The 27708-nt window shown below is 50.8% G+C and overlaps 2 protein-coding genes across 3 annotated transcripts; both read left to right on the top strand.

Moving 5' to 3' along the window:
• Positions 1–8691: 8691 nt before the first annotated feature.
• Bst2 (bone marrow stromal cell antigen 2) lies at positions 8692–13415 on the top strand. 2 transcript variants are annotated; one of them, XM_057752741.1, is made up of 5 exons: positions 8692–9018; positions 9983–10058; positions 10511–10550; positions 12935–13048; positions 13165–13415. In XM_057752741.1, exons 1-4 carry the CDS (start codon positions 8719–8721, stop codon positions 13032–13034), a joined length of 516 nt encoding a protein of 171 aa, XP_057608724.1. In that variant the 5' UTR covers positions 8692–8718; the 3' UTR covers positions 13035–13048; positions 13165–13415. The 2 variants fall into 2 exon arrangements, with proteins under 2 accessions (XP_057608724.1, XP_057608725.1); XM_057752742.1 differs by having other exon boundaries at positions 12935–13052.
• Positions 13416–18812: 5397 nt separating this feature from the next.
• On the top strand, positions 18813–23275 carry Ccdc194 (coiled-coil domain containing 194). The gene is made up of 4 exons (XM_057752827.1): positions 18813–19139; positions 20495–20591; positions 21391–21523; positions 22024–23275. The coding sequence occupies exons 1-4, from the start codon at positions 18813–18815 to the stop codon at positions 22169–22171; spliced, it is 705 nt and encodes a 234-aa protein (XP_057608810.1). The 3' UTR covers positions 22172–23275.
• Positions 23276–27708: the final 4433 nt, after the last annotated feature.

The raw sequence follows: 27708 nt of genomic DNA, 5'->3' as shown, positions 1-27708 counted from the left end.
TAGGGTAATGGTTACAGCTTATATAGCCCTGAATGAGGAACTTGGCTAGGGGTGGGGGGTAGGGGGTAGCAAAGGTCACCAGTTAGCACACTTGGTGTTTTTTGTGTAAGCAGAAACATTCTTTTTGTGGTTCCGTTAACAAACAGTTCTCAAGATAGTTGGGATGTGGGGCTCTCTGCAAACATCCTTAGGACAATGGTCCCTGCTATCATCTTTAGGGCAATGGTCCCTGACAGTCGAGAGACATTTAGGTTGAACCTGGCTATGACAAACAAAGCTGCTATGAACATAGTTGGGCACATGTCCTTGTGACATGATTGAGCCTCCTTTGGATATATTCCCAAAAGTGGTATTACTGGGTCTTGAGGAAGGTTGTTTCCTAATTTTCTGAGAAATCACCACACTGACATCCAAAGGGGCTGTACCAGCTTGCATCCCCACCAGCAATGCAGAAGTGTTCCCTTTTCCCCACAACTTCTCCAGCATAAGTTGTCATCAGTGTTTTTGATTTTGGCCAAAGATGTGTAAGATGGAATCTCAGAGTTGTTTTGATTTGCATTTCTCTGGTGACTAAGGATGTTGAACATTTCCTTAAGTGTCATTTCAGCCATTTCCTCTGTTGAGAGTTCTCTGTTTAGGTCTTTACTCCATTTTTTTTTTTTTAAATTGGATTATGTGTTCTTTTGATGACCAATTTCTTGAGTTCTTTGTGTATTTTGGAGATCAGACCTCTGTCTGATGTGGGGTTAGTGAAGATCTTTTCCCATTCTGTAGGCTGTCGTTTTGTCTTGTTGATTGTGTCCTTTGCTTTACAGAGGCTTTTCAGTTTCAGGAGGTCCCATTTAGTAATTGTTCTCTCAGTGTCTGTGCTGCTGGGGTTCTATTTAGGAAGTGGTTCTCTGTGCCAATGTGTTCAAGTGTACTTCCCACTTTCTCTTCTATAAGGTTCAGTGTGGCTGGCTTTATGTTGAGGTCTTTGATCCATTTGGACTGGAGTTTTGTACATGGTGATAAATACGGGTCTATTTTCATTCTTCTACATGTTGATATTCAGTTATGCTGGCACCACTTGTTAAATATGCTTTCTTTTTTCCATTTGATATTTTTTTCCTTCTTTGTCAAAAATTAGGTGTTCGAATATGTGTGGATTGCAGAAAGTAATTGTTAAAAGTTAACAGTGGCTTCAATTTCCTCAGAATGTGTTTAGGCTTAAGATTTTTATATTTCTGGCTCTTTAGACTGGTTGAATTGTTAAGAATAGACTTCCCGAACTTTTGATATCTTAATACAGCAATAGCCTACAGGGGGAAAGAAATCTGAAACATTCATCATTACCTTCGCTGCTGCTGCTGCTGCCCACAGGCCTTAAATCCCTTTCCCAGACCCTCAGAACTTTAGCAACTCTCCCTCTGGGGGAGTTCCCACAGAGCAGGCGCCCCCCACCTTTTGTTTGAAGTATGTAAATCTTACCTGAGTGCTTCCTGAAGATTCAAAGTCTCTGCAAAACTTGATTGCAAGGGGACTTGGAAAACCTTGGATGCCACGAGACTGAGGTTTTAGCGTTTGTCTCTTTGGGGAGCCTCAGTTAAGAGGTTTTGTGTGCAGAAATTGACTTGCCAAGGTGTGAACTGTATAACAATAAAAAAGCCTTTTGCAAAACTACAGTCATTCAGTTCGCCAGACACTGGCTCCTGCGGCTGCAAAAACTACAATCCATCCTGGAGTGACCACGTCTATCCCGCAGACCCGACTGAAACCAAACACCCCACACCACAGTACACTTTCTTGGACCCTTAGAACTTTCTTTCGTTTTCTCGTTCTCAAATCTTCAAAACATTTTCTTAGACCTGTTAGGAATTAGCTCTCTGCCAACGCAAATTCACAATCAAGCCAAATCTCCAAATGTTCCTCTTTTGGGAGTTCATTTAAATATTCTGTGGAAGGGGTCCTGACACCCCTCCCACCTCAGGGGTCAGGACTTGGCCTGCTGGGATTGTGAGTCCAGACCAATACAACTCTCAGGCCTGGGGGCTGGGATAGATGTGAGGGCCTGGGGTTCACGCTCCCAACTTAACAAGACCCTTATTGCAACTGTGCTGAGTTTTCACCTGAAAGACCCCGGTAGGGACCTTCCCTCAGGTGGAGACCCCTGGACCCAAAGACCAGGCCGAGACCACGGGTCATGCAAACTGCAAGAGGTTTATTAGGTAGACACAGGTACCTGCGGGCGGCAAAGTCTTTCGGAGGACTTGCGCGCCTGCAGACTGGGAGGAGGTCTTTTTATAGGAAAGAGGGCAGCAAAAGCAAGTTTTACAGAAGCAGAAGCGTGGTTATTGGAATGAGGCAGGAGGCATGAATGGTTTTCCTCTCCCAGCATGGATGTCTGGCAGCAGACATCCTGCTCTTATCTTATAGATATCCTGTTTTCCTCACGAGAGCAGGCTAGCTGCTGATCCTGAGAATCTTTCAAGCAAGCAGGACGTTCTCCCGGGGAGCCTGCTAGCTGCGGGTTCTGAGGAGGGGGTCTGTAGGGTCTTTCACACCAGTAGCCTCTCCTGGATCTCTAGGAATTTCAGTCCTGCCACACAGTGCTCTTAAGCCCGCGACTGGGAATCCCTAATGAACCACGGGAGCCGAGACTGTTTTCCGACTTCAAATGCAAGAGGGTCTTTGTTAGCAAGCTTAAACTCAAACCACAAACTTCCAGCACACCGATGCTGCGGACAAGAAGAGAATGTGGCCCGAGTTCAGAAAATGACAAGCTTTTAAAGGGGAAACGCCTCAAGTGAAGGGCATGTGTCTTGTCGTCTTGGGATTGGGTTAAGGAGGGTACAGACCCTGAAACCGTTGGTCAGGTTTGGGGCATGAGAACATAAATTACTGACCGGGTATCTGCGAGGGTGGATGTCTTCAGAGACATCTGCACCTTGTTAACTTTTACCGTCTCACACCTTAACTGGCTGTCCAGTTGGCTGTCAGTTTCTCTATCACAGACCTGGAACTGAGGTCAATCCTAGGTTGTCCTAAGAGGAGCCCTACCTTTTAAGGTGGAGTCTGTAAATTCGCCTGTCAGTTAAATCTCAGGGTCTCACAAGGCCAAGTCTCAGTTGCTTTCCATGACCCCTTCGTGTCTTTTAAGCTAATACCACCTAAGGGACACAGTTTGGCAGCAAGTGTGAGGTGCTCTCCTGTCTGAGTGCTGTGAAGGTGCACTCAGAAATCCCATCATAAACCCTGTTTCTGTGATTTTTGTTTTCAGGATAGTGATAATGATACGGCAGAGAAGATGGGCATGGGGTGAGGGAGAGATGGACAGGGGAGTTATGGGGACTGGACTGGCCTTTGGCAGCCTCAGAAGGAGCAATTTCCCAGACCTACTAGGACAGGCTGTTGGCTAGAGGTGGGGGTCTCCATGGTAAGAGTTACCCCGGAGAGGTGTAGTTAGGAGAAAGAGAGGAGAGAGCAAGTTTAGATATGAAATATTTCCAGGCTTCTGTGCAGGGGCAGAAGTTACCACCATTGAAGGTCAAGCATCCAGATGTGCTGGGACTGTTTGTAGTACCTGAGTGAGGCTTTAATAAAATTCCAGTCTGTGGAGGAAGAGATGAGGGAGTTCCTCTGAGCTTCTGTTTGTCTGTCTCTGTTATCTGAGGACCCAGACATCAACCTTTCCCCTTAAAGTCTTAGTTAGCATCACTTCTAGGTCGTTAAACCTGTTCTCCTTTTTCTTTCGTTTTTTTTTTTTTTTCGTTTTTTTTGAGATAGGGTTTCTCTGTAGCTTTGGAGCCTGTCCTGGAACTAGCTCTTGTAGACCAGGCTGGCCTCAAACTCACCTGAGTCTGCCTCCCAAGTGCTGGGATTAAAGGTGTGCGCCACCACTGCCCAGCCTAAAATCCGTTCTCATGAGTGAGGTCCACCTGTGCTTTTCAACAGCCCCCGTAGCTTCTGTTTTCTTTAGGCCAGTCTTTGTCCCTAGAACTTCGTTTTGAGCATTGTTTCTAAGTAAACAAGAACCCATTCTACTGTGAAGCCATATACACTTTGCAAAGAACCGTAATATAAACACACCTTAAACTTCATTGTATTTGTGGGGCTGAGTTCATTGTTCATTGTTACCTAGATACTTTTTTTTTCGCCCAAATTGGGCTCTATTTGAGTATGGCTAAAGTAAAATGATCTGGGCCAGACTCTAGAAGTCCTGAACCAGTAAAACCGGGTGGAACCGTGTTTCATTCTTGCCTCACCCTGATTGGGTTTTTCCTGCCTGCTGTGGAGCCTGCAGGGGAACCCCCATACCACACTGTCTTTGGCAGAGTCACAGGCTGTCTGTCAGACTGAAAGATGGTCACCCCAATAGATAAGCTCTGGTGGTCTCAGGGCCACAGCCCCTCCTTGCAGGGCACCTGCATTCTCTTGGGGTGAGCAGCAAGATCACTCCCACTTCTCACTTCTTGGAGGCTGTGCAGCCATAAAGGGGCCTTCCAGGTAGAGGGGAGTGGGTTGCTGCCTCAGGTACCCCGTAGGCCTTCTTGAAGGTTCAGGGCTCCGACCTGGGCTCCACAAGGTAGCAAATATTTGGAAATGAGCCATCGAGTCAAATTTGTGTTGTAATCAGGGTGTCACTGGGAAATGAAATGTACACCCCCTCCAGAAACTGTCAGAGGGGTGCCTGCCACCAGGCGTATTCGGCCTCCCTTAGTCAGACAGACAGGAAGTCCCTTCCAACTCTCAACAAAAGGGCCTTTCTCCTGGTGTCTCCTTTTGGGTTTGGATTTGGTTTTGGAGGTGTGGGAGGAGGCAGAGGTTTACGTCTAAGGCAGGGTCTCATGCAGCCCTAGCTAGACTTGAACTCAGCACATAGCTGAGGCTAGCCTTGAACTCCTGTCCTCCTGAGTGCTGAGGTGGCAGGGGACAGGAGCACTCGGGGCCCCTCTCTGACTCTTTGCTGCCTATGAGCTGAATGGTACCCACCATCTTTCCTCAAAACACAATCCTACCCATACCTATCACCAAGCACAAAACTCAAGTCCAAATGGATCAAAGACCTCAACATAAAGCCAGCCACATTGAGCCTCATAGAGGAGAAAGTGGGAAGTACACTTGAACACATTAGCACAGGAGACCACTTCCTAAATATAACCCCAGCAGCACAGACACTGAGAGAAACAATTAATAAATGGGACCTCCTGAAACTGAAAAGCTTTTGTAAAGCAAAGGACACGGTCAACAAGACAAAACGACAGCCTGCAGAATTGGAAAAGATCTTCACTAACCCCACATCAGATAGAGGTCTGATCTCCGAAATATACAAAGAACTCAAGAAATTGAACACAAAAAGATCACAAAGTTCAATAAAAAAAAAAAAATGGAGTACAAACCAAAACAGAGAACTCTCAACAGAGGAATCTAAAATGGCTGAAAGACACTTAAGGAAATGTTCAACATCCTTAGTCATCAGAGAAATGCAAATCAAAACAACTCTGAGATTCCATCTCACACCTGTAAGAATGGCCAAAATCAAAAACACTGATGACAACTTATGCTGGAGAGGTTATGGGGAAAAGGGAACACTTCTGCATTGCTGGTGGGAATGCAAGCTGGTACAGGCTCTTTGGATGTCAGTGTGGCGATTTCTCAGAAAATTAGGAAACAACCTTCCTCAAGACCCAGTAATACCACTTTTGGATATATATCCAAAGGATGCTCAATCATGCCACAAGGACATGTGCTCAACTATGTTCATAGCGGCTTTGTTTGTCATAACCAAAACCTGGAAACAACCTAAATACCCCTCGATCGAAGAATGGATAAAGAAAATGTGGTACATTTACACAATGGAGTACTACACAGCAGAAAAAAATAATGACAGCTTGAATTTTGCAGGAAAATGGATGGAGCTAGAAAACATTATTTTGAGTGAGGTAACCCAGACCCAGAAAGACAATTATCACATGTACTCACTCATAGGTGGTTTTTAAACATAAATCAAAGAAAGCCAGCCTACAAACCACAATCCCAGAGAATTTAGACAACAATACGGACACTAAGAGAGAATTACATAGATACAATCTACATGGGAAGTAGAAAAAGACAAGATCTCCTGAGTAAATTGGGAGCATGGGGACCTTGGGAGAGGGTTTAAGGGGGAGGGGAGAGACAGGGAAGGGAGCAGAGAAAAATGTAGATCTCAATAAATATCAATAAAACAACCAAAAAAAGAAAAAAATATTGTTGTCAAAAATCAAGCGCTATATCTCAGAGTATTGAATCAACATTAAACACACACACTCACACACACACACACACACACACACACATCCTAGCCCCCAGCTCCAAGTAATCTGCAAGTCCACCTTCCCTCACCAGCCTCTGCGGGAACCCCACTGAGTGCCTGTTGCTATAGAAACACTTCTGTCTCCTCAGGGTCCCTCTAGAAAAGATAGTCCCACCCATTCCCATTTGAAGTACAATTAATACAAACTCAGAGACCGGTATTGGGATTCAACTTGAAGAAGAAAAGCAAAGCAACCAGCCTCTGGCTTTTACCTCAACCTTAGTCCGAAAATGGCGGTTCTGTCTCCAGCAAACCTCAAAATCAGACTGAGAGCTGACCCCTCCCATTTTGTAATTCTCTCTAGTTCTGGGATTAAAGGCATGTACCTGGTTTCTATGGCAAGCTAGTGTGGCTACTGGGATTACAGGTGTGTGTCATTGCTGCCTGGTCTGTAAGGCTGGCCAGTGTGGCTGTTTTACTTTTCTGATTGTCAGGAGAGCTTTATTTATTAAAAATACAGTTGAAATGCCACTACACCCATTCACAGAGCACTTGCTGTAACCGGGTGGCAGGTGTCCCTGGTGTCAGGGAAATAGCCTGCCTTTTGACCAGGGTCAAATGAAGAGGTGCAGTATGGGCCTCCCCTGCCTGGCCCGTTTTAGTTTCTTTTGTTATGCCCAAATCCATGAAGTCCCCCCAAAACCAACAAGGAGACAGAGTCCCATATGTAAAAGGAAAGAGCCTTTATTCTACACGAGTTTGCAAATTCGGACTCTTCATGTGTCCAAGGTATTGGAATAATCAGAGAGCCCCGAGTTCAGTTAGAGTTGGGTTTGTATAGTAGCAAAGGTGGGGGCGAGGGATTTCTAAGGTTCAGGACCCCTGATTGACATTTGTCTGGGGGTGTCCTGGTGAGTGTGTGCTGGCAGGTGATACTATCTACAATGGCTGGGACATTAGGCATTTCCTTTGGTTGGTCTGTGTAAGACCCTCACCCCTTATTCTCAAAGGGACGAGAAGGAATTTCCTAGCAGAATGTTTTAAAATCAGAAACCCCAGACTAGCTTCATGTTTCCAGAAAGATAGTGGCTCCCCGGGCCCCCACTGGGGAAATTACAAAGCACAAGGGTGCCCAGCCATTTGGGGGAGGCTGATAAAGGCGGCCTGGCTCAGGTTGCACCCGTGCCAAATCCCCGACCGCCCAGAAGGGCTGCTTGTGATTTTCGCCTTTAAAAAACCCCACAGAGGGATTCGAGCTCCTCCCTGCCTTGCTGTGTGGAGTGTGGAGAGGAGTCCCGAGCTAGCCTGTATTAAGCTAACAATAAACCTTGCTTATTGCAGTCTGGGCTTCTCTGGTTTCTGGTGGTCTCTCTGGGGGTCGTAATCTGGGCACAACAGTCTGTTCTTGGGTAGTGCTCAGGTAATCTTAGTTTATGGTCCTTCCTGTGGAAGACCCCTGGAGTTGGGAGACTCATTCAAGTCTCGGGATAACACAACCCCCCAAGAACTCCCGAGAGACCATCCTTGCTGCAATCACACGAGGTTTATTGACAGGAACCAGCGCACTGGGCCGAGACTCTCGACCCCAAGTAGCTGGTAGAAGGGGTGTTTAAAGGAAGAAACCACAACCCACAGGGGGTAGGGAGAGCAACAGTGGAAGATCCCGAAAATACCAGTGATAATAACTCCCCATTTCTTAAGATTGTTCTCAAGATTATAATCTAACTTTGTGGTCAGCCAGTTTCTGGAACAAAGTCACTGAACCAGCTAGCCTAGATTTTTGGCTCTACTCTTCGTGCAAGGAGGTCTGGATTTATCCTGGTCTTTCCTCTGCAACCAGGTATTGCTTCAGGGTAAGCTACTGAGACTCAGGCGTCCATGAGCTTATCATGGCTGGGTCCTACACCGCCAGGCAGCTGTGTATCCTCGATCTCAGACTCCAAAGATCCACGGTCCTTCTGTGGATCAAGGGTTTACAAAGATCACCAGGGAGACCGCTGACCACAAACCCTGACCTTTGCCCTTCAGTTCACAACTCAACCTTGCCGCTTCAGTTTCCCTACCCGAAGACCAAACCAACAGCTACTCTGGTTAACCATGGTTCAGATGAGGGCCAAGCCCACAAGCGCCAGGTACCCTGGAACCGGACACGGAGAGCCAAGAATTTGAGTTGAATTCCAGAAGTTTCTTTTTCTTCCAGGGGGATTCCGCAGCAAGCCTTCACTCACAAGGCCAAGAGGAATGCCCCCCCTTTCCAGGAAAAAGAAACCGAAAGGCTGCCTTTCCCAGGACACTAGCAGGCAGTGCTCCAGCTGCTCTAGGACTGCCCCTAAGGACGCTGGAAATTGCTATTGGTTAGAAGCGGGACCTATGCTAAGGAGGGGCGTGGCCCGGAGAGCGTTCCAGCGCCGAGCGAAACTCCCGAGCTAGAGGAACAAAACCACATGGCACCGACTTTCTACCACTATACTCCGGTGCCCATGGAGAAGACGTGGGAGGAGCAGGGACCGGGCATCCGCCGGCGGTGGCTGGTGGCCGCGGTCCTGATGTTCCTGATCAGTGTGGTCTTGGCCATCCCGCTCATCTACTTCGCCGTCAGGACAAACAGCGAGGCCTGCAGGGACGGGCTGCGGGTTTGGGATGAGTGCCGCAACACCACGCACTTTCTACAGCGCCAGCTCACCCGTGCCCAGGAGAACCTGCTGCAGGCAGAGACGCAGGCAAACACCTGCAACCTGACCGTGGTAAGACTGGAAACCGTCCCCTCCAAAGCCCCGAGTGACAGGGGAGGCGACTTTGAAACTGCCAAGCAAGTCCCACTCCCACACCGGCATGCCAGCGACTGAGGACCTTGAAATCCAGGGAGACCTTAAAACTTCCCACAGCTCCGAAATCAGGGGCCTCAGTATCCTCTCTTCCAGGACTCGGAGGGGATCTCCAAATTTGTGGAGCGTGCTGAAGTTGAAGAGCTTGAAACTGACTTAGAGGGCCAGCACAGGAGCTTCTCCTGGACTCCACTCAGCCCTGATGATTGAAACTTTTTTATTTTTTGAGACGAGTCTCGCTGCATAGCTCAGGCTGTCCTGGAAGTCACCCTGCAGACCAGGCTGCCCTTGAATGCAAGAAATCCACCGCCTCTGCCTTCCAAGTGCTGGGACTAAAGGTGTGCGCCACCACAGCAAAGTTTTGAAATTTTGAATGTGTCTTTTAGAGTCCTTGGCTGGGAAGCTCCGTTGTTGTGTTTGGGAAGGATTTGCTAAATCAGTGTGAGCCACAGAATATCTGGAACTTTCTAGTAGGGTTTAGTCATGAAGAGCTTTCAAATTCCCGTGGCGGGGGTGGAGGGTGGGCTTAAAACTGCTCTTTTGGAGCCAGGAGTTGGTGGCACACGCCTTTACTCCCAGCACTCCGGAGGCAGAGGCAAGCCTCTGTGAGTTCGAGACCAGCCTGGTCTACAGGGTGAGTTCCAGTACAGCTAGGACTGTTAACAGAGAAAACCTGTACAGCAGGAAAAAACAACAAAATACCCTGCCATTTTGGAGCTGGCATGTTTTTGTGTTAGGACTGGGGGGCTACCAAGAGGGCTGGAGAGGAACCTGAAAGGACCTTTGTTTGGGTAAAAGGACCTCTGAAGACTTGGCCTGGGAAGTTTCTAGGAACCAGGACAACAAACAACCAGTCTGTGTTTCTGCTGCTTTTCTGACTCAGGTGACCCTTCAGGATTCCCTGGAGAAGAAGGAGTCCCAGGTCCTGGAGCAGCAGGCCCACATCCAGGAGCTTGAGAGTGAGAAGGGGTGGGGTGGGGAGTGCTGAGACCAGGAGAAGGGGTGGGGTGGGGGATTGGAGGGGGCTAAGAGGGAACAGGGCAGGCCTCCAGGGCAGGATTTGGGGGGATGTGGTGGCCCAGAGTGAGGGAACCTCAGGGCCATGTGCCAGCTGCTCAGGAATCTGGTGTTTCCCAGAGCTTCAGGAGTAGAAATGGGTGTTTATGGGAGCAGAGGGCAGGTTAGCAGCGCCCTGTTAGGAGGATGGGGGCTGCAGAGCTGGGAATGACCTAAAGGTCTCACTGGTCCCTCTACAGCTGTAGAAGGACCTCAGGCTGACCCTTCATTTGGTCTCCCTCTCCCTTCACGCCCTCCAACCCCCACTGCTGGCCTTGGTGTTAGATGCCTTCCAGGTGTTACTTTGGGGTGTTCTCAGATGTGGCCTGTGCTGATTGGGCCTCTGTCTTTGCAGGCAAAATCATGAAGCTGAACCAGGAACTGGAGACATTGAGGTTAGAAACAGCTCTGCTGTCCCCCCTCTCCTGTCCCCCCTCCTCTCCTGTCCTCCCCTCTCCTGTCCCCCTCCTCTCCTGTCCTCCCCTCTCCTGTCCCCCTCCTCTCCTGTCCTCCCCTCTCCTGTCCCCCTCCTCTCCTGTCCTCCTCCTCTCCTGTCCCCCCTCTCCTGTCCTCCCCTCCTCTCCTGTCCTCCCCCTCCTCTCCTGTCCCCCCTCCTCTCCTGTCCTCCCCCTCCTCCCCTGCCCTCCTCCTCTGCTGTCCCCCCTCTCCTGTCCCCCCTCCTCTCCTGTCCCCCCCTCCTCTCCTGTCCCCCCTCCTCTCCTGTCCCCCCTCCTCTGCTGTCCCCCCTCCTCTCCTGTCCCCCCCTCTCCTGTCCTCCCCCTCCTCTCCTGTCCCCCCTCCTCTCCTGTCCTCCCCCTCCTCTCCTGTCCCCCCTCCTCTCCTGTCCTCCCCCTCCCCTGCCCTCCCCCTCCTCTCCTGTCCCCCCTCCTCTGCTGTCCCCCCTCCTCTCCTGTCCCCCCCTCCTCTCCTGTCCCCCCTCCTCTCCTGTCCTCCCCCTCCCCTGCCCTCCCCCTCCTCTCCTGTCCCCCCTCCTCTGCTGTCCCCCCTCCTCTCCTGTCCTCCCCCTCCTCTCCTGTCCCCCCTCCTCTGCTGTCCCCCCTCCTCTGCTGTCCCCCCTCCTCTCCTGTCCCCCCTCCTTTCCTGTCCCCCTCCTTTCCTGTCCCCCTCCTCTCCTGTCCCCCCTCCTCTGCTGTCCCCCCTCCTCTCCTGTCCTCCCCTCCCCTGCCCTCCCCCATTTCCTCCCCTGCCACTCTCTGCTTCCTTCCTCAAGACTGGGACTCACTTGGCTTACACAATCCACAGCTCAAAGCTGAGCCGTGAAGAAGGCTAGTGAGGAGAGCTTGTGACACAATAGCTCAAAGCCCTGAGTTCAAATCCCCAGCGCCCGCTTAGAAACTGGCTGTAGGATGTCCGTAACTCTGGTACTGGGGAGCAGACAGAATATCCTGGGGCTCACTGGCCAGCCCAGGTAGTAAGCTTCATGTCCAGGGAGAGACCCTGTTTCAAAATTAAGGAAGAGGGTATGCAGACAAAATTGTAGCCTTCACTATTAACAGTAAAGTCCCGAAGTTCACTGTCAAAGTAGTAATGCCAATAACAATACAATTCACAAAAATAAGATGGAGCCAGGGGGCTGGAGAGATGGCTCAGTGGTTAAGAGCATTGCCTGCTCTTCCAAAGGTCCTGAGTTCAATTCCCAGCAACCACATGGTGGCTCACAACCATCTGTAATGAGGTCTGGTGCCCTCTTCTGGCCTTCGGCATACACACAGATAAACTATTGTATACATAATAATAAATAAATATTTTTTAAAAAAAAAGATGGAGCCAGGCACATGGCGCACGCCTTTAATCCCGTACTCCAGAGGCAGAAGCGGGTGGAGCTCCACGAGGTCTAGGCCAGCCAGGACTACATAGAGAAACCCCGTCTGGGAAAACAAAACAAAAAGCTTCAGAAGGAAAACATATCCCAAGAGCCACCCCCATAGGTGACCATTCCCAGGCCGCTCCCTCAGCGATGTGGTGGGTGGGGCTGCCTAGAAGCCTGAGATCCCCTAGGAGAGGAGGACAGAGGAGCCTGAGCAACTGCAGGATCTCCAGGACAGAGTCTCAGTGCCGAGGCACTGGCTGCCCTTGAAGAGGACCTGGTGCTGGTCCCGGCATCTAGGGCATTCGGTACCTCACAACTGTTCATAACTCCAGCTCCATGAGCTCTGTGCCTCTGAACTCTGAGGGCACTACATTCACACACGCACACGCGCGCGCACACACACGCACACACACGCACACAACCTGAGTTTGAATACAGGCCTCTGACTCCACGCGCACCACTCTTTATGAGTACTCGTGCATACACATCATAATGCACATGTACACACACTAAATAAACTATAATACAATTTAAAAGGAATAAAAACAAAATCTAAGGAAAGAAAATGCGAATTTGAAATACTAAGAACAGGGCTGAGAACCCGCTGGAGCCCTGAGTAGACTCCCACAGTGAGGGGCTGGGGACTTGGCTCCGGGGTGGAGCCTCTGCCTAGAATCCACCCCAGTTCCATCCCAGCACAGAAATATTTAAAAAGGAAGCTGATGGCTGAGAGGTGGCGCACGCCTTTAATCCCAGCACTCAGGAGGCAGAGGCAGTCGGATATCTATGAGGTTGAGCCCGGCTTGCTCTACAAAGTGAATTCCAGGACAGCAGGACTGTTTGACAGAGAAACCCTGTCTTGAAAAAAATTAAGAAAAAGAAAAAAAAAAAGCAAGCAAAGGAAACATCATCAGGTGACCTCTGCCTGAGTCATCCCTCTCCACGCAGGACCAAGGAGGAAGCTTCTAGCACAGCACAGAACTCTGCCAGCTCCGTGGTGGTCTCCAGCCTTTTGACGTTCGTAGTGCCAATGTTCCTGCTTTTCTGAGGACCCAATAGCTGGTAGGTGAGGACGTGGTCCAGGGGAGGTTGCGAGGAGCCCGCTCAGGGAGGAGGGCGTGGTCCCGTGGTGGAAGGGGCGGAGTGTCCATTAACAGCCCAGTCTTCCCGTTCTTTAGGCCACAGCCTGTTTTGACGAAGATGCGGTTGCAGCTGTTTGAGGTCGTTGGGAGTCCTGGTGGCTCTGGAGGTCATGGCAGCCCCGGGGATGTAGAAGCCACTGACTGGAGCCTAGATTGCACCTCTCTCCCTCCTTCCTTACGACTGGGGAGAGTGGAAGGGGCACCTCCATTTTTGCTTTTATGGTTATTGGAGCAGGGGTTCACTTATTTCTGACGTCTTTAAGCTTTGAAAAATAAAGTAATTTGTAAAGAAAGAGTTTGATTCTAAGTTGCTAGTGTCCCTACGTCCCCTGTTTCTCCATCCTGACCATGGCCTTGGTCAGTGGGTGCAGAGGGTGGCTCTCAGGTCTATGCTGCTCTCAGGAGAGAAGAGGCTGAGGCCAGAATGGCTCCACCATGCTCGTCTGTCTCCACAGTTCTGGGCAGGGGTTTATGCTAGCCTTCTTCACAGCAGCAGGACTGATAGAACGGAGAGAGAGGCAGGCAGGCAGGTAGGTGGATGGGGCTCACAGAGTGGTCCAGCAAGTCCAACAATGACTGTCTACCAACAGGAGCCTTTCTTTCATTTGTTTGAGAATTTTTCTGCTTATACAAACGGAACAGAAGTTCAGTAGGCTTCTTACCCATTCATGCCTGGAGCACCACATAGCCAGTACTAAAGGTCCATATGAGTAGTGCAGCCATAAAACTCACCTTGCCTGAGGTGCTCCTTGTGGGTCTGGACATGATGGACATTGCTTTGTCTATACTGCCCTTTGGGATAACTACAGTCACCCTGAAGTCACCTGGCCTCTGCTACCTCGGGGCCCAGTTAAACCAGCGGTGTCTCCAACCCTGTCCAGCACCAGCATTTCCCTTATTTTCTACAAATTGTCAAAGTTTTGTTTTGTAGGTTTTTCGAGACAGGGTTTCTCTGTGTAGCCCTGGCTGTCCTGGAACTCCCTCTACAGACCAGGCTGGCCTCGAACTCACAGAGATCCTCCAGCCTTTGCCTCCCCAGTGCTGGGATTAAAGGAGGGCACCACTATTGCCCAAGTCAGTTAAGCCTTCTCCTCCTCCTCCTTTCCTCTCCTCTCCTCCTCCTCTCCTCCTCGTCCTCCTCCTCTCCTCCTCCCCTCCTCCTCTCCTCTCCTCCTCCTCATCTCCTCCTCCTCCTCTCCTCCTCCTCTCCTCCTCCTCCTTCTTGTTTTGTTTTATCTGTTTTTGTTTTTCAAAATGGGGTTTCTCAGGAGCTATGAAGTCAGTTACTGGAACTCTGCTCTGTAAGTCAGGTTGACCTTGAACTCACAGGGATCTGCCTGCCTCTGCCTCCCGAGTACGGGGGGGGGGGGGGGGGTGTGGTGGTAAAGGTGTGTACCTCCACTGCCTGACCACTTAAGAGCCCATTTCCCACCTCCCAGATTCCTTGCGATCCTGCAGCCCCGCTCTGGTACCCACTCCCTCTCCAGGATCTCACTCTTTTCCTGTTAACTCCCCCCACTTCCTCCTGGAGCTGACTGATTGTTCTTCCCATTTCCTGACACTAAGGTTCACAGTCTAGTTCCCTTGATCCCACAGTACCCACTGGAGACAGTGTTTCCCTGGGGACCCCAGATGCCCCCTCCCAGGCACCCATAAATCCCTTTGTGGGCTTGATTCTTGTTCACCTCACATCATTGTCTTGATACAAAACTGTTTCCAAGCCAAGCTGTTTCCAGCATCGGGTGTTGGACTCTAGAGTCCAAACACGGAGGAGGAGTCACCCCCAGAGACGATTCCTCACACCGTAGCTGATGTAAAAGCATGAGGATTTTTATTAATTCTGTCATGACAGGGTCCCTCAGTATTCGGGAAGCCGAGGGACTTCGAATAGCTAGCACAGGCTACTTTTAAAGGAGAAGGCCACAGAAGCAAGGGGGCTTGTTCTTTGACTATTATGATTGGCTTATTTGAAAGGGCTATTACCGATAATTGGCTGGAGAGCTGTTGCCAGATCAGATGAAGTAAGAGGTCATTTTGACCCTGTTTCCCAGGGGACTGAATCAAAACATACGTGTATGGGTAATTGTTCAGGAACCAAGTCAACATCTTAAAAGTTACCTTGCCCCAATTTCTGGAGAACGTACGTGCATGTGTAGCTGTTAGGTCCTTGGTTCCTGGGCGGGGGCGGGGGGAGGGAGCACTAAGGTACTAAGGAGGCGGAGGCTGAGAGGCTTCAGAATAGTCAGAAATAGCTTCAGAATTGTCTTAAGGTTTAGAAGACTCTTCTAAACCCTCAGGCCGAGTTCTCATTCAATCCTGCTGCTTTGTGTGTGTGTGTGTGTGTGTTCTGGGAAGTGAACCCAAGACCCGACCCTAGGCCATGCCCCAGTCCCTCACTGGAGGACCCTAAGCCGTGCTCCACCCCTGGGCTGGCCACTGGTCCCTCACTGAGGGCATTTAGGTCTAGCCCTTCTCTGGTGGTCTTGGATAGAGGCCTGTCCTACAATGGATGCCCCACATGGCTTCATGGGTTCCGCTGTCCCTGTTTGCAAAGTACAATCCCAGCTTGTTTGTCTGCTGGTGACTTTGTCTTTAGGAGACGGGGTAGAAGGGCATTATCTTTACTGGATGGGTCACCCCCACCTCACACCATAGATTTCTTGGGTGGATTTTGGAACGGTAGAAGTGGGAGATCAGGCTTCACAGGGTGAAGGTTCGGGAGGGACCGACTGTCCTCACTGGCAGACACAGGGTGGAGGTTCGGGGGGACCGACTGTCCTCACTGGTAGACACTCACAGGGTGGAGGTTTGGGGGGACCGACTGTCCTCACTGGCAGACACAGGGTGGAGGTTCGGGGGGACCGACTGTCCTCACTGGCAGACACAGGGTGGAGGTTCAGGGGAGACCGACTCTCCTCATTGGCAGACATTTACCTGGGTCCCTGCTTTGTACCTAACACATGTACGCAGCCTGCTGTCTCCTTCCTGGGTGTTTTCTGTGAAAATTTCCTTTCATGGGGCTGACTCGGTGGGGCAGAGGAAGGCAGGACTTTTTTTTTTTTTCCTATTTGGGTCACTGTCTCCCCCACAGGCTGTACCATGCTCCTCTCTCTCTCTCTCTCTCTCTCTCTCTCTCTCTCTCTCTCTCTCTCCCCAGGCAGTAAGACCTCCCTGGGCACTGAGCAACCCCTTCACCCATGACTTGTGATCTCCATTCTCTTGGGTTCCTGGGAAACTCCCATGCATGGCTTTGGCCCCCCAGCTCCTCAGCGCTGAGGTGGCTGATGAAGGCTGCTCACCAATCTACACAGGGCACACCCTATATGACATTTTATTTGTATTTTGATAAATAAAACTTGTCTGAACAACAGAACGCAAAACAGCCACACTAGTCATCCATACAGGCCAGGCAGCGGTGGTGCATGCCTTTACTCCCAGCACCAGAGGACCATAAAGCACAGGAGACAGGAGGTGTGGCGAGCATGCCGCCTGCTGAGGTCAGGACCGCCCCTTTGTCTGAGCCTTGGTAGTGGTTTGGCTGTTTTGCTTGAACCCCAATATCTGTCTCTCGGCTTTTATTAATTGTGCTACAAAACCCTGCCATAAGGATGCACACCACTCAGCAGTCAGGGCTGGAGGTGAGGACTCGGGAATCGAGCTGTGTGCTGTGTTTCTGGCTTGTGGCGCAGCCTCCCTGAGTCTGACTTAGTTTTCTTCTCTTCTTTCTTTTCCCTCAGATTTTTTCATTCTGTTCTGTTTCTTCCTTTTTTCCATCCTTCCTTGTTCCCTCTTTAATCTTCCTCGCTGTTCTTTCTCTCTGACTCTCAGTGTTGTTGCTGGGATGTGAAGATTTGTTCAACCCAGGCAGAGGAGACCGAGCCACGACTCAGTCTATCACTGACTGGACTGGAGGCCACCAAGCAGAGGCAGTCACGCCCACGTGCTCGTGAGCTGTGGAGTGGTGGCCTTCCTCACTGCTCCATCTGCAGGTGTCTTGCATTTGTGGCCACTGTCGCTGTCGTTGGAGAGTTCGGCACTTCCCACTTCTTGAGAATCCTGCTGCACCCTGACCTGCCTAACGGTCCAGGTGAAGGTGCTGGGGCTGCCTGATGAGAAGCGATTTGAGTTGGGTCTGGGGTAGAGTCTTCTGGTTTAATTTCATTTCTATATAACTTAATAGCTTTTTTGTCCTTTTTTTAAAAAAAATTTATTCATTTATTATGGATACAATATTCTGTCTGTGTGTATGCCTGCAGGTCAGAAGAGGGCACCAGACCCCATTACAGATGGTTGTGAGCCACCATGTGATTGCTGGGAATTGAACTCAGGACCTTTCGAAGAGCAGGCAATGCTCTTAACCGCTGAGCCATCTCTCCAGTCCTGGCTGTCCCGGAACTAGCTCTTTTATATCAGGTTGGCCTCGAACTCATAGAGATCAGCATGCCTCTGCTTCTCCAGTGCTGGGATTAAAGGTGTGCGCCACCACCACCAGGCTGTAATTTAATATCTTTTTCTTGTTGTTGTTGTTGTTGCTGTTGTTTTCAGACCAGGCTGGCCTCAAACTCATAGTGATCCACCTGCCTCTGCCTCTGAGTGCTGGGATAAGAAGCGTGTGCCACCAACCCTGGTTTACAGCCTTTGAGTTCAGTTTGTTTTAAATGTATTCTTTTTTTTGTTTGTTTGTTTTTTTTTTTTTTTTTTTTTTGGTTTTTTGAGACAGGGTTTCTCTGTGGTTTTGGAGCCTGTCCTGGAACTAGCTCTTGTAGACCAGGCTGGTCTCGAACTCACAGAGATCCGCCTACCTCTGCCTCCCAAGTGCTGGGATTAAAGGCGTGCGCCACCACTGCCCGGCTTAAATGTATTCTATTTATATTCTAATTAGGGTTAAACCCCGGGTCTCACCCGTAGCCCAGGCTAGCCTCTACCCACCCACCTCTACCCTCTTTGGGCTGAGGGTGTGTGCAACTGTAAACAGTTTCCATTTCATGCACTGACTGAGGGGCACACACACCAAGAGTGGTCCTCAGCTCGTCCTACGTATGCACCTACTGTGTGCCTAGCCTGTGTGATCACAGGACGAAACAAAACGGGAGGCTTTGCTTGTCAGAGGCTCAGCTGGAATGTGGGAGGCAGCCAGGGACGGAGACTCCTGTAAAATGCAGGCAGGAACCTGGGTGTCTGACGACCTTTGTGTCCCGACCTACACGCCGGGGAGATATGCTGTCCTGTGACCTGGAGAGACCCTAGGTTCCTCCCGCGCACACACAAAATAAATAAAATGTAATAAAAAATCAAGGAAACACTTTTTATAAGGATCTTGAATCCCAGTCTCATGGAAAGATTGCCAACACGCGTCTGACTGAGTACAGCCAGCGTGGAGACCTTGCAGGACCCACTCGCGTCTACCCTCTCACCTTCTAGCCTCAGTTTCCCCATCAACAGAAAGGGCTCACCAGTCACTGAGTTCAGGGGAAAACTGAGGCTCAGAAGGGTCTGGTGAAAGTGCCCCCAGTTTCTTCCTAGAGCGCTCAGAGCTGACTGGCCCCAGAGGAATTCCTGTGCACCCCTCCCCATCCCTCGGGAAGCCACTGCCAGGTGGGGTGGAGCGGGACCGTGGGTGTCCCCGGAATCCCAGGGTGCCAATTAAATGCTAGTGGCCCGTCTGGGGTCAGAGCCACGGCGGGATGGCAGAGCCGGGCCCAGAGCCGGGGCGCGCTTGGCGGCTGCTGGCCCTGTGCGGGGCTGCGGTGTTTCTGGCGGCTGCCGCGGCCGGAGGGGCGCTGGTGGCCTGGAACCTGGCGGCCTCGACGGCCAGGGGTACCCGCTGCCCTGAGCCCGAGCAGGTGAACGCAACGGTGTGGCCCCCAGACTCAGCGCCTGAGATCGAAGAACTTAGGCGGCGGCTGGCCGAGGCTGAGCAGCGCCAGGAGAGCCTGGCCGGGTGGCTGCAGCGCGCCGAGGGCGACAGGAGGGAGCTGGAGGTGGCGCTCAAGGCCTGCAAGGACCGCCAGGTAGGGGCAGGGGAAAGCCAGAACGTTCTGCAAAGAGATCTTGCTTGCCTATCTCTAGGGCCTCGGTGTTCCCCAACTTTCCAAAGGGTGGAGAGAAAGTGCAGACTATTCAGTTTCTCCTGTTTTCTAAAACGCCAGTCTTCTTGGAGCCTGACTCTGATCCATGATGCCGCCTGCCCCTGCTGTTGGACACAAGGGAAAAGCCCGGACCCCGGAGCTTTGAGAGAGCCTGCGTCGACCCTCTGCGCCGCTCACTGCCACTCCAGGTTCCAGTAGTCCTATTTTAAGAGAGGGACATTCTATCACCCATAATTAGGAGACTAAAGTTGGCCTCTTGGGGAGGCACCTCCCTTTTCCGGGGACCGCCCTCTCAGACTCACAAAATGGAGTGCTCCAAACCCAGTCACTGACTATATGGTGTCATACACTTGTCATCAAAGCAGAAAGGCAGAGGCTGGGAGATCAGGAATTCAAACTCTTCCTTAGGAGCCTGGAGAGGTGAGGGCAGCCTGCGCGGCAGGAAACCCTATCAATCACAAAAGGAAACACTCTCAGACCTAGCGTTTAAATGAATTAAACAATGGCTGTGAATCTTTCTGTGCCTGACCCAGCACAGTTTGTATATCTAGTTTTGGTGGACACTGAACTGTGTGGGAAACACAAGACTTAATGATTGCTAGGCTGGGGGCTCCACCCCTGAGCCACGCCCCCAGCCCCTCACTGGGGATCATAGGCAGGGGCTCCACCCCGAGCCACGCCCCAGCCCCTGACTAGGGGGTCCTAGGCAGGGGCTCCTGTGCCACGCCCCAGTCATCTTTTTACTTTTGATTTTGAGACAGGCTCTGCCTGAGATGTCCAGTATGTCCTGGAACTCAGACTGTGGCTATGCCTGGCTGGACCTCCTGATCCTTCTGTCGCCATCTCCCAAGTGCTGGGATAACAGGAGTATATTGCCAGGTCCAACTGGATCTGTGTTTTAAAAATCTAAATATCCTGGCAAACTGAGGCAGGACCACAGCTTCGAGACCAGCTTTAGGTGCAAAATATGGGGGCTCTAATCACGATACAGGAAAGTCAGAGTGGCTCCTGCGCGCTCTCTGCTTCCCAAACAGATGATCTATCTGAGGCAGGGAGGTCAAGACTGCCTATCCCCAGGTGTGAGCTCTGACTCTGCCCGGCTTACTTAGCTAGTCTGTTCTGCAGTGGGGACTTGTCACCCATCACATCTGCCTGAGCTGGTGGCAAGTCCTCGACAGAGTTCACAGAACTAAGCATTTTCTACTGTGTAGAGTTTAGGTGGGCTTCACCGAGTTCCTATTTTGTCCCTTTCTTCTTCCCCCCGCCGCTGTCCGCAGAACCGGCTTCAGACCCAGCTGAAGACCCTGAGGATTGAGATGGATGAGGCCAAAGCCCAAGGCACGCAGATGGGGCTACAGAATGGAGAACTGACAGGTGGGCTGGGGGAGAGGAGGCTGGAGGAGGGAGGAGGGCCTGGAGGGGAAGGCAGGTCCCTAGAAACTACAGTGCACGGACCTGCAATCGCTGAGCAAACCATCTAAACAGGACATTAAGGGCAGAAAACCAGAAACGAGCCTGCCAAAGATGCGAAATCACACAGACCAGGCTGTGGCTGAGCAAGGCAGAGAGTTCGCCTAGCATGCTGGGCTGCACCCCCAGCACGCACAAACCAGGCCTGGGGGATGCAACCCTAGTAGTGACCCCAGGACCCAGGAGGCTGACACAAGATGATACCTGCGAAGTGAGTTTGAGGTCAACCCAGGGACACAGTAAGATGCGGTCTTAAGAGAAACAAACAAAACAACAACAACAAAAGGTTGTGTGAGCCAGGTGTGAAGGCAGGACGCTTGTTATCCCAGCACTCGGGAGGTAGGAATTGGGGAGTTCAGAATCTGTCTCTAGTCTTGGTTTATATACTAAATCTGAGGCTAGCCTGGGCTACATGAGACCTTGTCTCCAAAAGCTGTAATATTAAAGCGACAACGATGATGAAGATAGAAAGTCATACACATTTTATGTTTGTTTTGTTTTTTATTTTTCGAGACATACAGCTCTAGCTGTCCTGGAACTCACTCTGTAGCCCAGGCTGGCCTTGAACTCACAGAGATCCGCTGCCTTTGCCTTCCGAGTTCTGGGATTACAGGCGTGCGCCACCATCGCCCATTTTAGTCAGGCACATTTCAAATCAAGCATGCACACGGCACGCAGACTCAAGTCCCTCTGTCCCCTGTAGAAGCCTTGGCGCGTTGGGAGGCAGCAGCCATTGAGTCCAAGCAACAGCTGGAAGCGGCAATACAGCGCGCAGGCGCAGCAGAGGCAGAAGGCGAAGCTTGCGTTGGCCGGGAGGTGGCGCTGAGGGAGCACATGTGAGTTAAAGGGCCAGCCACGAGTGGGACAGACGGACAGGGTCGAGGGCCAATAACTATGTAGGGTGTAGTTCTTTCGGCCAATCTGTATCTAGGGGCGTGGCTTAGGTACTTTGGCCTCCGTAGGTAGGGAGGGAAGGGTAGCCGGGTGGACCGGACTTGGAGGTGAGGTCGGATTTAGCGCCACTCGGTGAGGGGGTAGGTTGTCTGGGGGTGGGGAATCCCAGGTTGAAGATGTCACTCGGGGAATCGGTGTGGGTTCCAGGGAGGAGCGGGGAGAAAGTACAAGCTTGTAGGAAAAAGGAGTAGGTAATGAGAAGAGGAAGGATTTGGAGAGGATCTTGCGTGGGAGGGCCCCGAGTCCCTGGGGAGGAGACCCTAATATGTCAGAGTGTGGAAGGGAATCGGGACCTTGCAGGGTAAGGAGCCCTGAAGGCTGAGCTCCCCGCACAGACACCGTGTCGGGGTGTCAGGAGTTCATAGTCCCCTCCTCTCTGCAGTTTCGCCCTGGAAGCCGAGCTAGCTGACCTGCGAAGAGGATCGCGCCCCCGTCCCCGCTCAAGACCCAGGTCCAAGCCCAGCATCCGCTCCCGCCCGAGGTCTGGATCCACTAAGAGCTGCCGTAGGCCACCTCGTGACCCTCAGTAGGACGGGAGCCTTGGGCCAGGACTGACAGCGTGGGTGAGAGACGTGACCCACAGGGTCCACGCGCAGTTTTCCACCCACGACGGCCTAGGTGGCAGCGCACAGAGAGACTCAGTCCTCCTCTCTGAGCACACAGTACTAGATCATCACCACATAGGGAAACTGAGGCTCATTTTATCCGGCCGCGATGGTCCTGGTAACCACGCTGCGAGGCTCGCCCTGTAGGAACGCACAGAACTCCCGTGGGATTTCAACAGAGAACCGAGGCATACTCCAGTAAGAAGGTTTACAAATTCTTAGAAGTCATAAGAATCAGGGCCTGGAGCTTGGACAGTGACCCTGTTCTGGAGGAGATGCCCACATGACAAGAAAAGACAGTGTAGGAAGTAAGAAGGGGCGCTGTCTGGGTCACATGGAGGGAAGGGGCTCTCTCTGGGTCTCAAAAAAAAAAAAAATCATTGAAAGATCGATAGTTCTCCTCCCACCTCCCTTCCTGATTCTCCCTCCCCTCTTTCCTCCCTTCTTTCTCTTTCCCTTTCAACTGTGTCTTATGTAGCCCAGGCTGGCCTCAGACTAACTGTATAGCTTTGCTGCCCTGGACCTCCTGACCCCCTCTCCCCCCGGGCTGGGATTAAAGGCCTGCATCACCAGACTCTACTCAACAATCTCATGGTGCTTAGTTTCGCGATATAATTCTTACAATTCATGTTTAACATATTTTTCTGAGACATCTTCCTATGTAGCTCAGGCTGGCCTGAAACACACTGTCCGGCCCCCGCTGTGAGTGCTGGCTCTATGGGTGCACTTCACCACGCCTGGCTCGGTTTTCTTTGAAACTGCTTGTCCACATTTGATGTGATTAATAGTGATGATATCTGGATGTCTTCCATCCAGATTCCTTTCTTTATTCTTCCTCTGTTTCCTTTTGTTCCATGGCGCTGGCGATCGCCCCAGTGTGGCACACACCAGTCAACACCTCCAGGCTCAAGTCTCAGATCTGTGGATCCTGAGGCTTTGTTTGGGAGCTGGAGAACAGGCTCAGCGGCTCTGGGTTGCCTCCTCAGCACCCAGGGGTCATCTCAAAAACACCCAGAACTCAGTCCCAGGGGATCCAGCGCCCTCCTCTGGCCGACTTGGGTACTGTACACATAGATGTGCATGTTCATGCAGGGAAAGAGCAAAATAAATAAAAAATAAACCGTTTATTTATTCATTCATTTATCTATTTATTGGAGACAGGAGTTAGTTCTCTAAATATCCCTGGTTCTCCTAGAACTCATTCTGTAGACCAGGCTGGCCTCGAACTCACAGAGATCTGCGTGCCTGCCCCGGCCTCCCAAGTGCTAGGATTAAAGTCATGGACCACCAGGCCTGGCAAAACAAAACAAAACACCCACAAACACAGTGCACAGCATGGAGAGGGACCTATCAACTCTGTTCTGGGAACAGGGCACTGAGATCCAGGTCCACTGTCTATCTCTCTAGTGAGGCTGAGTCTCAGAAAAAAACAAAACAAGCCGGGCAGTGGTGGCGCAGGCCTTTAATCCCAGCACTCAGGAGGCAGAGGCAGGTGGATCTCTGTGAGTTCGAGGCCAGCCTGGTCTATGAGAGCTAGTTCCAGGACAGCTAGAACTGTTACATGGAGAAACCCTGTCTTGAAAAACCAAACAACAACAACAACAACAACAAAAATAAACCCAAAATGTTTATAAATACATTATGTTAACTGTGCCATGCAGTTAAAACATGCCAGTTAAAACAAAACTGGCTACCATTCTGGAAGTCAGTGTTTCTCAGAAAATCGGGAATCAATCTACCCCAAGACCCAGCGATATCACTCTCGGGCATATGTCCAAAGGAAGCACACTTATACCACAAGGACATGTGCTCAACTATGTTCACAGCAGCATTATTCATAATAGCCAGAACCTGGGAACAACCTAGATGCCCCTCAACTGAAGAATGGATAAAGTGTGGCACAGCTACACAATGGAGGACTACTCAGATGTTAGAAACGATGACATCATGAAATTTGCAGATGAATAAACAGAACTAAAAAACCATCTTGAGTGAGGTAACTTGGACCCAGAGAAAAAACACGGTATGTACGCACTCATAAGCGGATAGAATGTAACGGCGTAAACGAATGCAGACAGATTGTAAAAATATATACAGCTTTAATGGGGAAATAGACTTACAGGACCACGGTTCCGCGGAGACCAGGAAAGCAGAAGAAGCACTGCTAGCACGCTCGCCAGATTTATAGGTAAACATTAGCCTGAGGTGAACACGCCCCCTAAGGGGCGGGACTTATCCCTACAATAGAAGATGTAAAGCAAGGGATAACCAGACTACAATCCACAGCTCCAGAGAACTGGGAGGGTGGGTATGGGGGAGGGAGGGTGGAAAGGGAGAAGGGAGGGAGGAAGGGGAGGGGGAAATGTATAGCTCAATAAAAACGATTTTAAGAAAGTTAAAAACAACACTGGCTGCTCATGCAGAGGACCCAAATTCGGTCCCCAGCACCCACATCCGTGGGCTCACAACCGCCTGCAGCTCCAGTTTTAGGGAGTAGACGTCCCTTTCTGGATGTTGCTCTCGCAGCACTTGCTTGCTCATAGCCACACACAGATACATAAAATGTTGTGCCTGAGTCCTAGGACCCCCCAAGACCACCACGGAGCCACAGTTCCGAATGCAAAAGCAAGGTTTCGTTTATCAAGTACGGGCTAGCACGGGTCCTCTTCTTCACAGCCCATACTTGCTTTTGCATCCGGAACTGTGGCTCCGTGGTGGTCTTCTTGGGGGGGTCCTAGGACTCAGGCACAACATTTGGGGACTTGTCCCAGATGACTGAAAACCCCCGGACCCCTACCCTGAAGGTTCCTGGTTCTGGACCACAGGTGAGTGACGCTGTCTGTCAGATGTTTGTAGCTATGATTTGTGATTTCTGTCTGACCTCTGTTCGGTGTAAATCTGGTAGCTTGCTAGCAGGCAGTTCCTTTTTTCTCTGGCAAGGGGTTTCCCTTTCTTTGTGGGCTGAGAAATTTCTTTTTCCTTTCAAAGCAGCTCACACCGGTGTCTGTAGCGGCATTCTGTGTCTGAGCCTGTGAGACGGTCCGATAAGGGTGGATGTCTGGAACAGCTGACAGACGTGTCTGCAGGGCCGGGATCATGCGCATCCAAGATGACCTTCTGGAGCCCCCTGGGGGATCAGGCCCCCGTCTGGAGGAAGCTGGGTCCTCTCGTAGTTCAGAGCCCTCTCAAGGAGCCGGGAGTCTGTGCGGAGTGGGGAAGCAGGTTCTGACCAGCTTCCTCTTTTGGAGGGTTTGCAGCCCCATCTGGAGGATATCAAGTCCTCAGTAACCTGGAGCCTCTACTGGAAGCCAGGGTCTCGGATGGTTTTGGGAATCGCAGATGCACCCCCAAGCCAAAGGAGGTAGCCACAGTCTCAGACGCCTGACTGAGTTTGTGAGGCCTCGCTGTTTCCTCCTGTGGCTTTCATCTGTTGTCTGATGGTTGTCTCTTTGTTTGAGACTGGACTGAGGAGGACTGGGAAAGTGGGTGTTTGACCCGCTTGGAGCTCCGCCTGGCACACAGGCCGAGGTTAAGGCAACAGTTCACTGCAGCAGTGCCGAGGTTAAAAAGGGAATTAACATCTTTCGCGGCTCTGGACGGCCTGAGGAAGGATCCTTTGATGCCAGCCTCGTAAGTTCTGGGGAAAACATCGTGTTTCGTCCTGGGAAGGACATCCAGATCAGACACCATACATTGTCACCTGGTGGGGGCAGATAGAACCCCCCCCCCCATCTTGGCTAAGACATTTCTCGCCTCCTCCAGTTAAGGTACTAGTGGCCCAAACGCAGCCTCCTCGGAGGCCCCCTCAGCTCCAATACTCCAGAGGGTTCACAAGAGGAAGATATTTTCCCCATCCTACACTCCTCCTGAGCCCCAAGGGTTGCAGCTGGGGCTGCTGCAGGAGACCCAGTCCTGGAGGGGGAAATGGGCCCCACCCGAGAAACCGGCAGCAGGCAAGGGAACACTCCCCAACCCCACGTTATCTAGCTCTGAGGCCCACTGGGCCACCAGATGGAGATGGGCACCAACCACACCACCATCACTGGCCTTTTGCCCACAGATGCCCCTGTCTCTGGGACTATAATTCAGCTCGAGGTAAGGAGAGGCTCAAAGTCTATTGCCAGACCTTTTTAGCGGGTCCCAAAGCAGCTGCCAAATGGCCTACTAACGTGTACAATGTTAGACAGGAACCAGAAGAAAGCCCAGCAGCTTATCTTGAATGGTCGCAGGAGGCTTTCAGATGTTACACTCCATATGATCCAGAAGCAGCAAAGACAGAGGAAACTCTGATTTTTGTATTTGTAAACCAGGCAGCTCATGATATCAGGAATAAGCTTGTGAAGTTAGAGGGGCTAGGGGAAAGAAGTATTCGAAATTTAATGACGGTGGCTGAGAGGGTTTTCTATACAAGGAAAAGTGCAGAGGAGAAAGAGATTAAAAACCAAAGACGACAGGAGAAAAGCCTCGCTCGGGTGCTGGAGGGTCAACAGGAGCGTCATTGCCAGGAATTGGCCAAATTCCTGGCTGCAACAGATGGGAACTAGACTGTTCAGATAGGATAATGAAGTGAACCACCACCAGGTCCAGAGGTGGGTAAGAACCAATGTGCCTTCTGTAGGCGGGAGGGACACTGGGTCAGAGAATGCCCTAAAAAGCAACGGGCAAGCTACAGTACTGAAAACAGCCTGGTACTGGCGTAAGAACAGATAGGAGGACCAACGGAACCGAATAGAAGACCCGGATATCAATCCACACATCTTCGAACACCTGATCTTTGATAAAGAAGCAAAAAATATCAAATGGAAAAAAGAAAGCATATTTAACAAGTGGTGCTGGCATAACTGGATATCAACATGTAGAAGAATGAAAATAGACCCATACCTATCACCATGCACAAAACTCAAGTCCAAATGGATCAAAGACCTCAACATAAAGCCAGCCACACTGAACCTCATAGAAGAGAAAGTGGGAAGTACACTCGAATGCACTGGCACAGGAGACCACTTCCTAAATAGAACCCCAGCAGCACAGACATGGAGAGAAACAATTAATAAATGGGACCTCCTGAAACTGAAAAGTTCTGTAAAACAAAGGATACGGTCAACAAGACAAAACGACAGCCTACAGAATGGGAAAAGATCTTCACTAACCCCACATCAGACAGAGGTCTGATCTCCAAAATATACAAAGAACTCAAGAAATTGAACACCAAAAGAACACATAATCCATTAAAAAAATGGAGTAAAGACCTAAACAGAGAACTCTCGACAGAGGAATCTAAAATGGCTGAAAGACACTTAAGGAAATGTTCAACATCCTTAGTCATCAGAGAAATGCAAATCAAAACAACTCTGAGATTCCATCTCACACCTGTAAGAATGGCCAAGATCAAAAACATTGATGACAACTTATGCTGGAGAGGTTGTGGGGAAAAGGGAACACTTCTGCATTGCTGGTGGGAA

Source organism: Chionomys nivalis, chromosome 20 (assembly GCF_950005125.1).
Source record: "Chionomys nivalis chromosome 20, mChiNiv1.1, whole genome shotgun sequence".
NCBI lineage: Eukaryota > Metazoa > Chordata > Mammalia > Rodentia > Cricetidae > Chionomys > Chionomys nivalis.
This window is presented reverse-complemented; position numbering and strand designations above follow the sequence as displayed.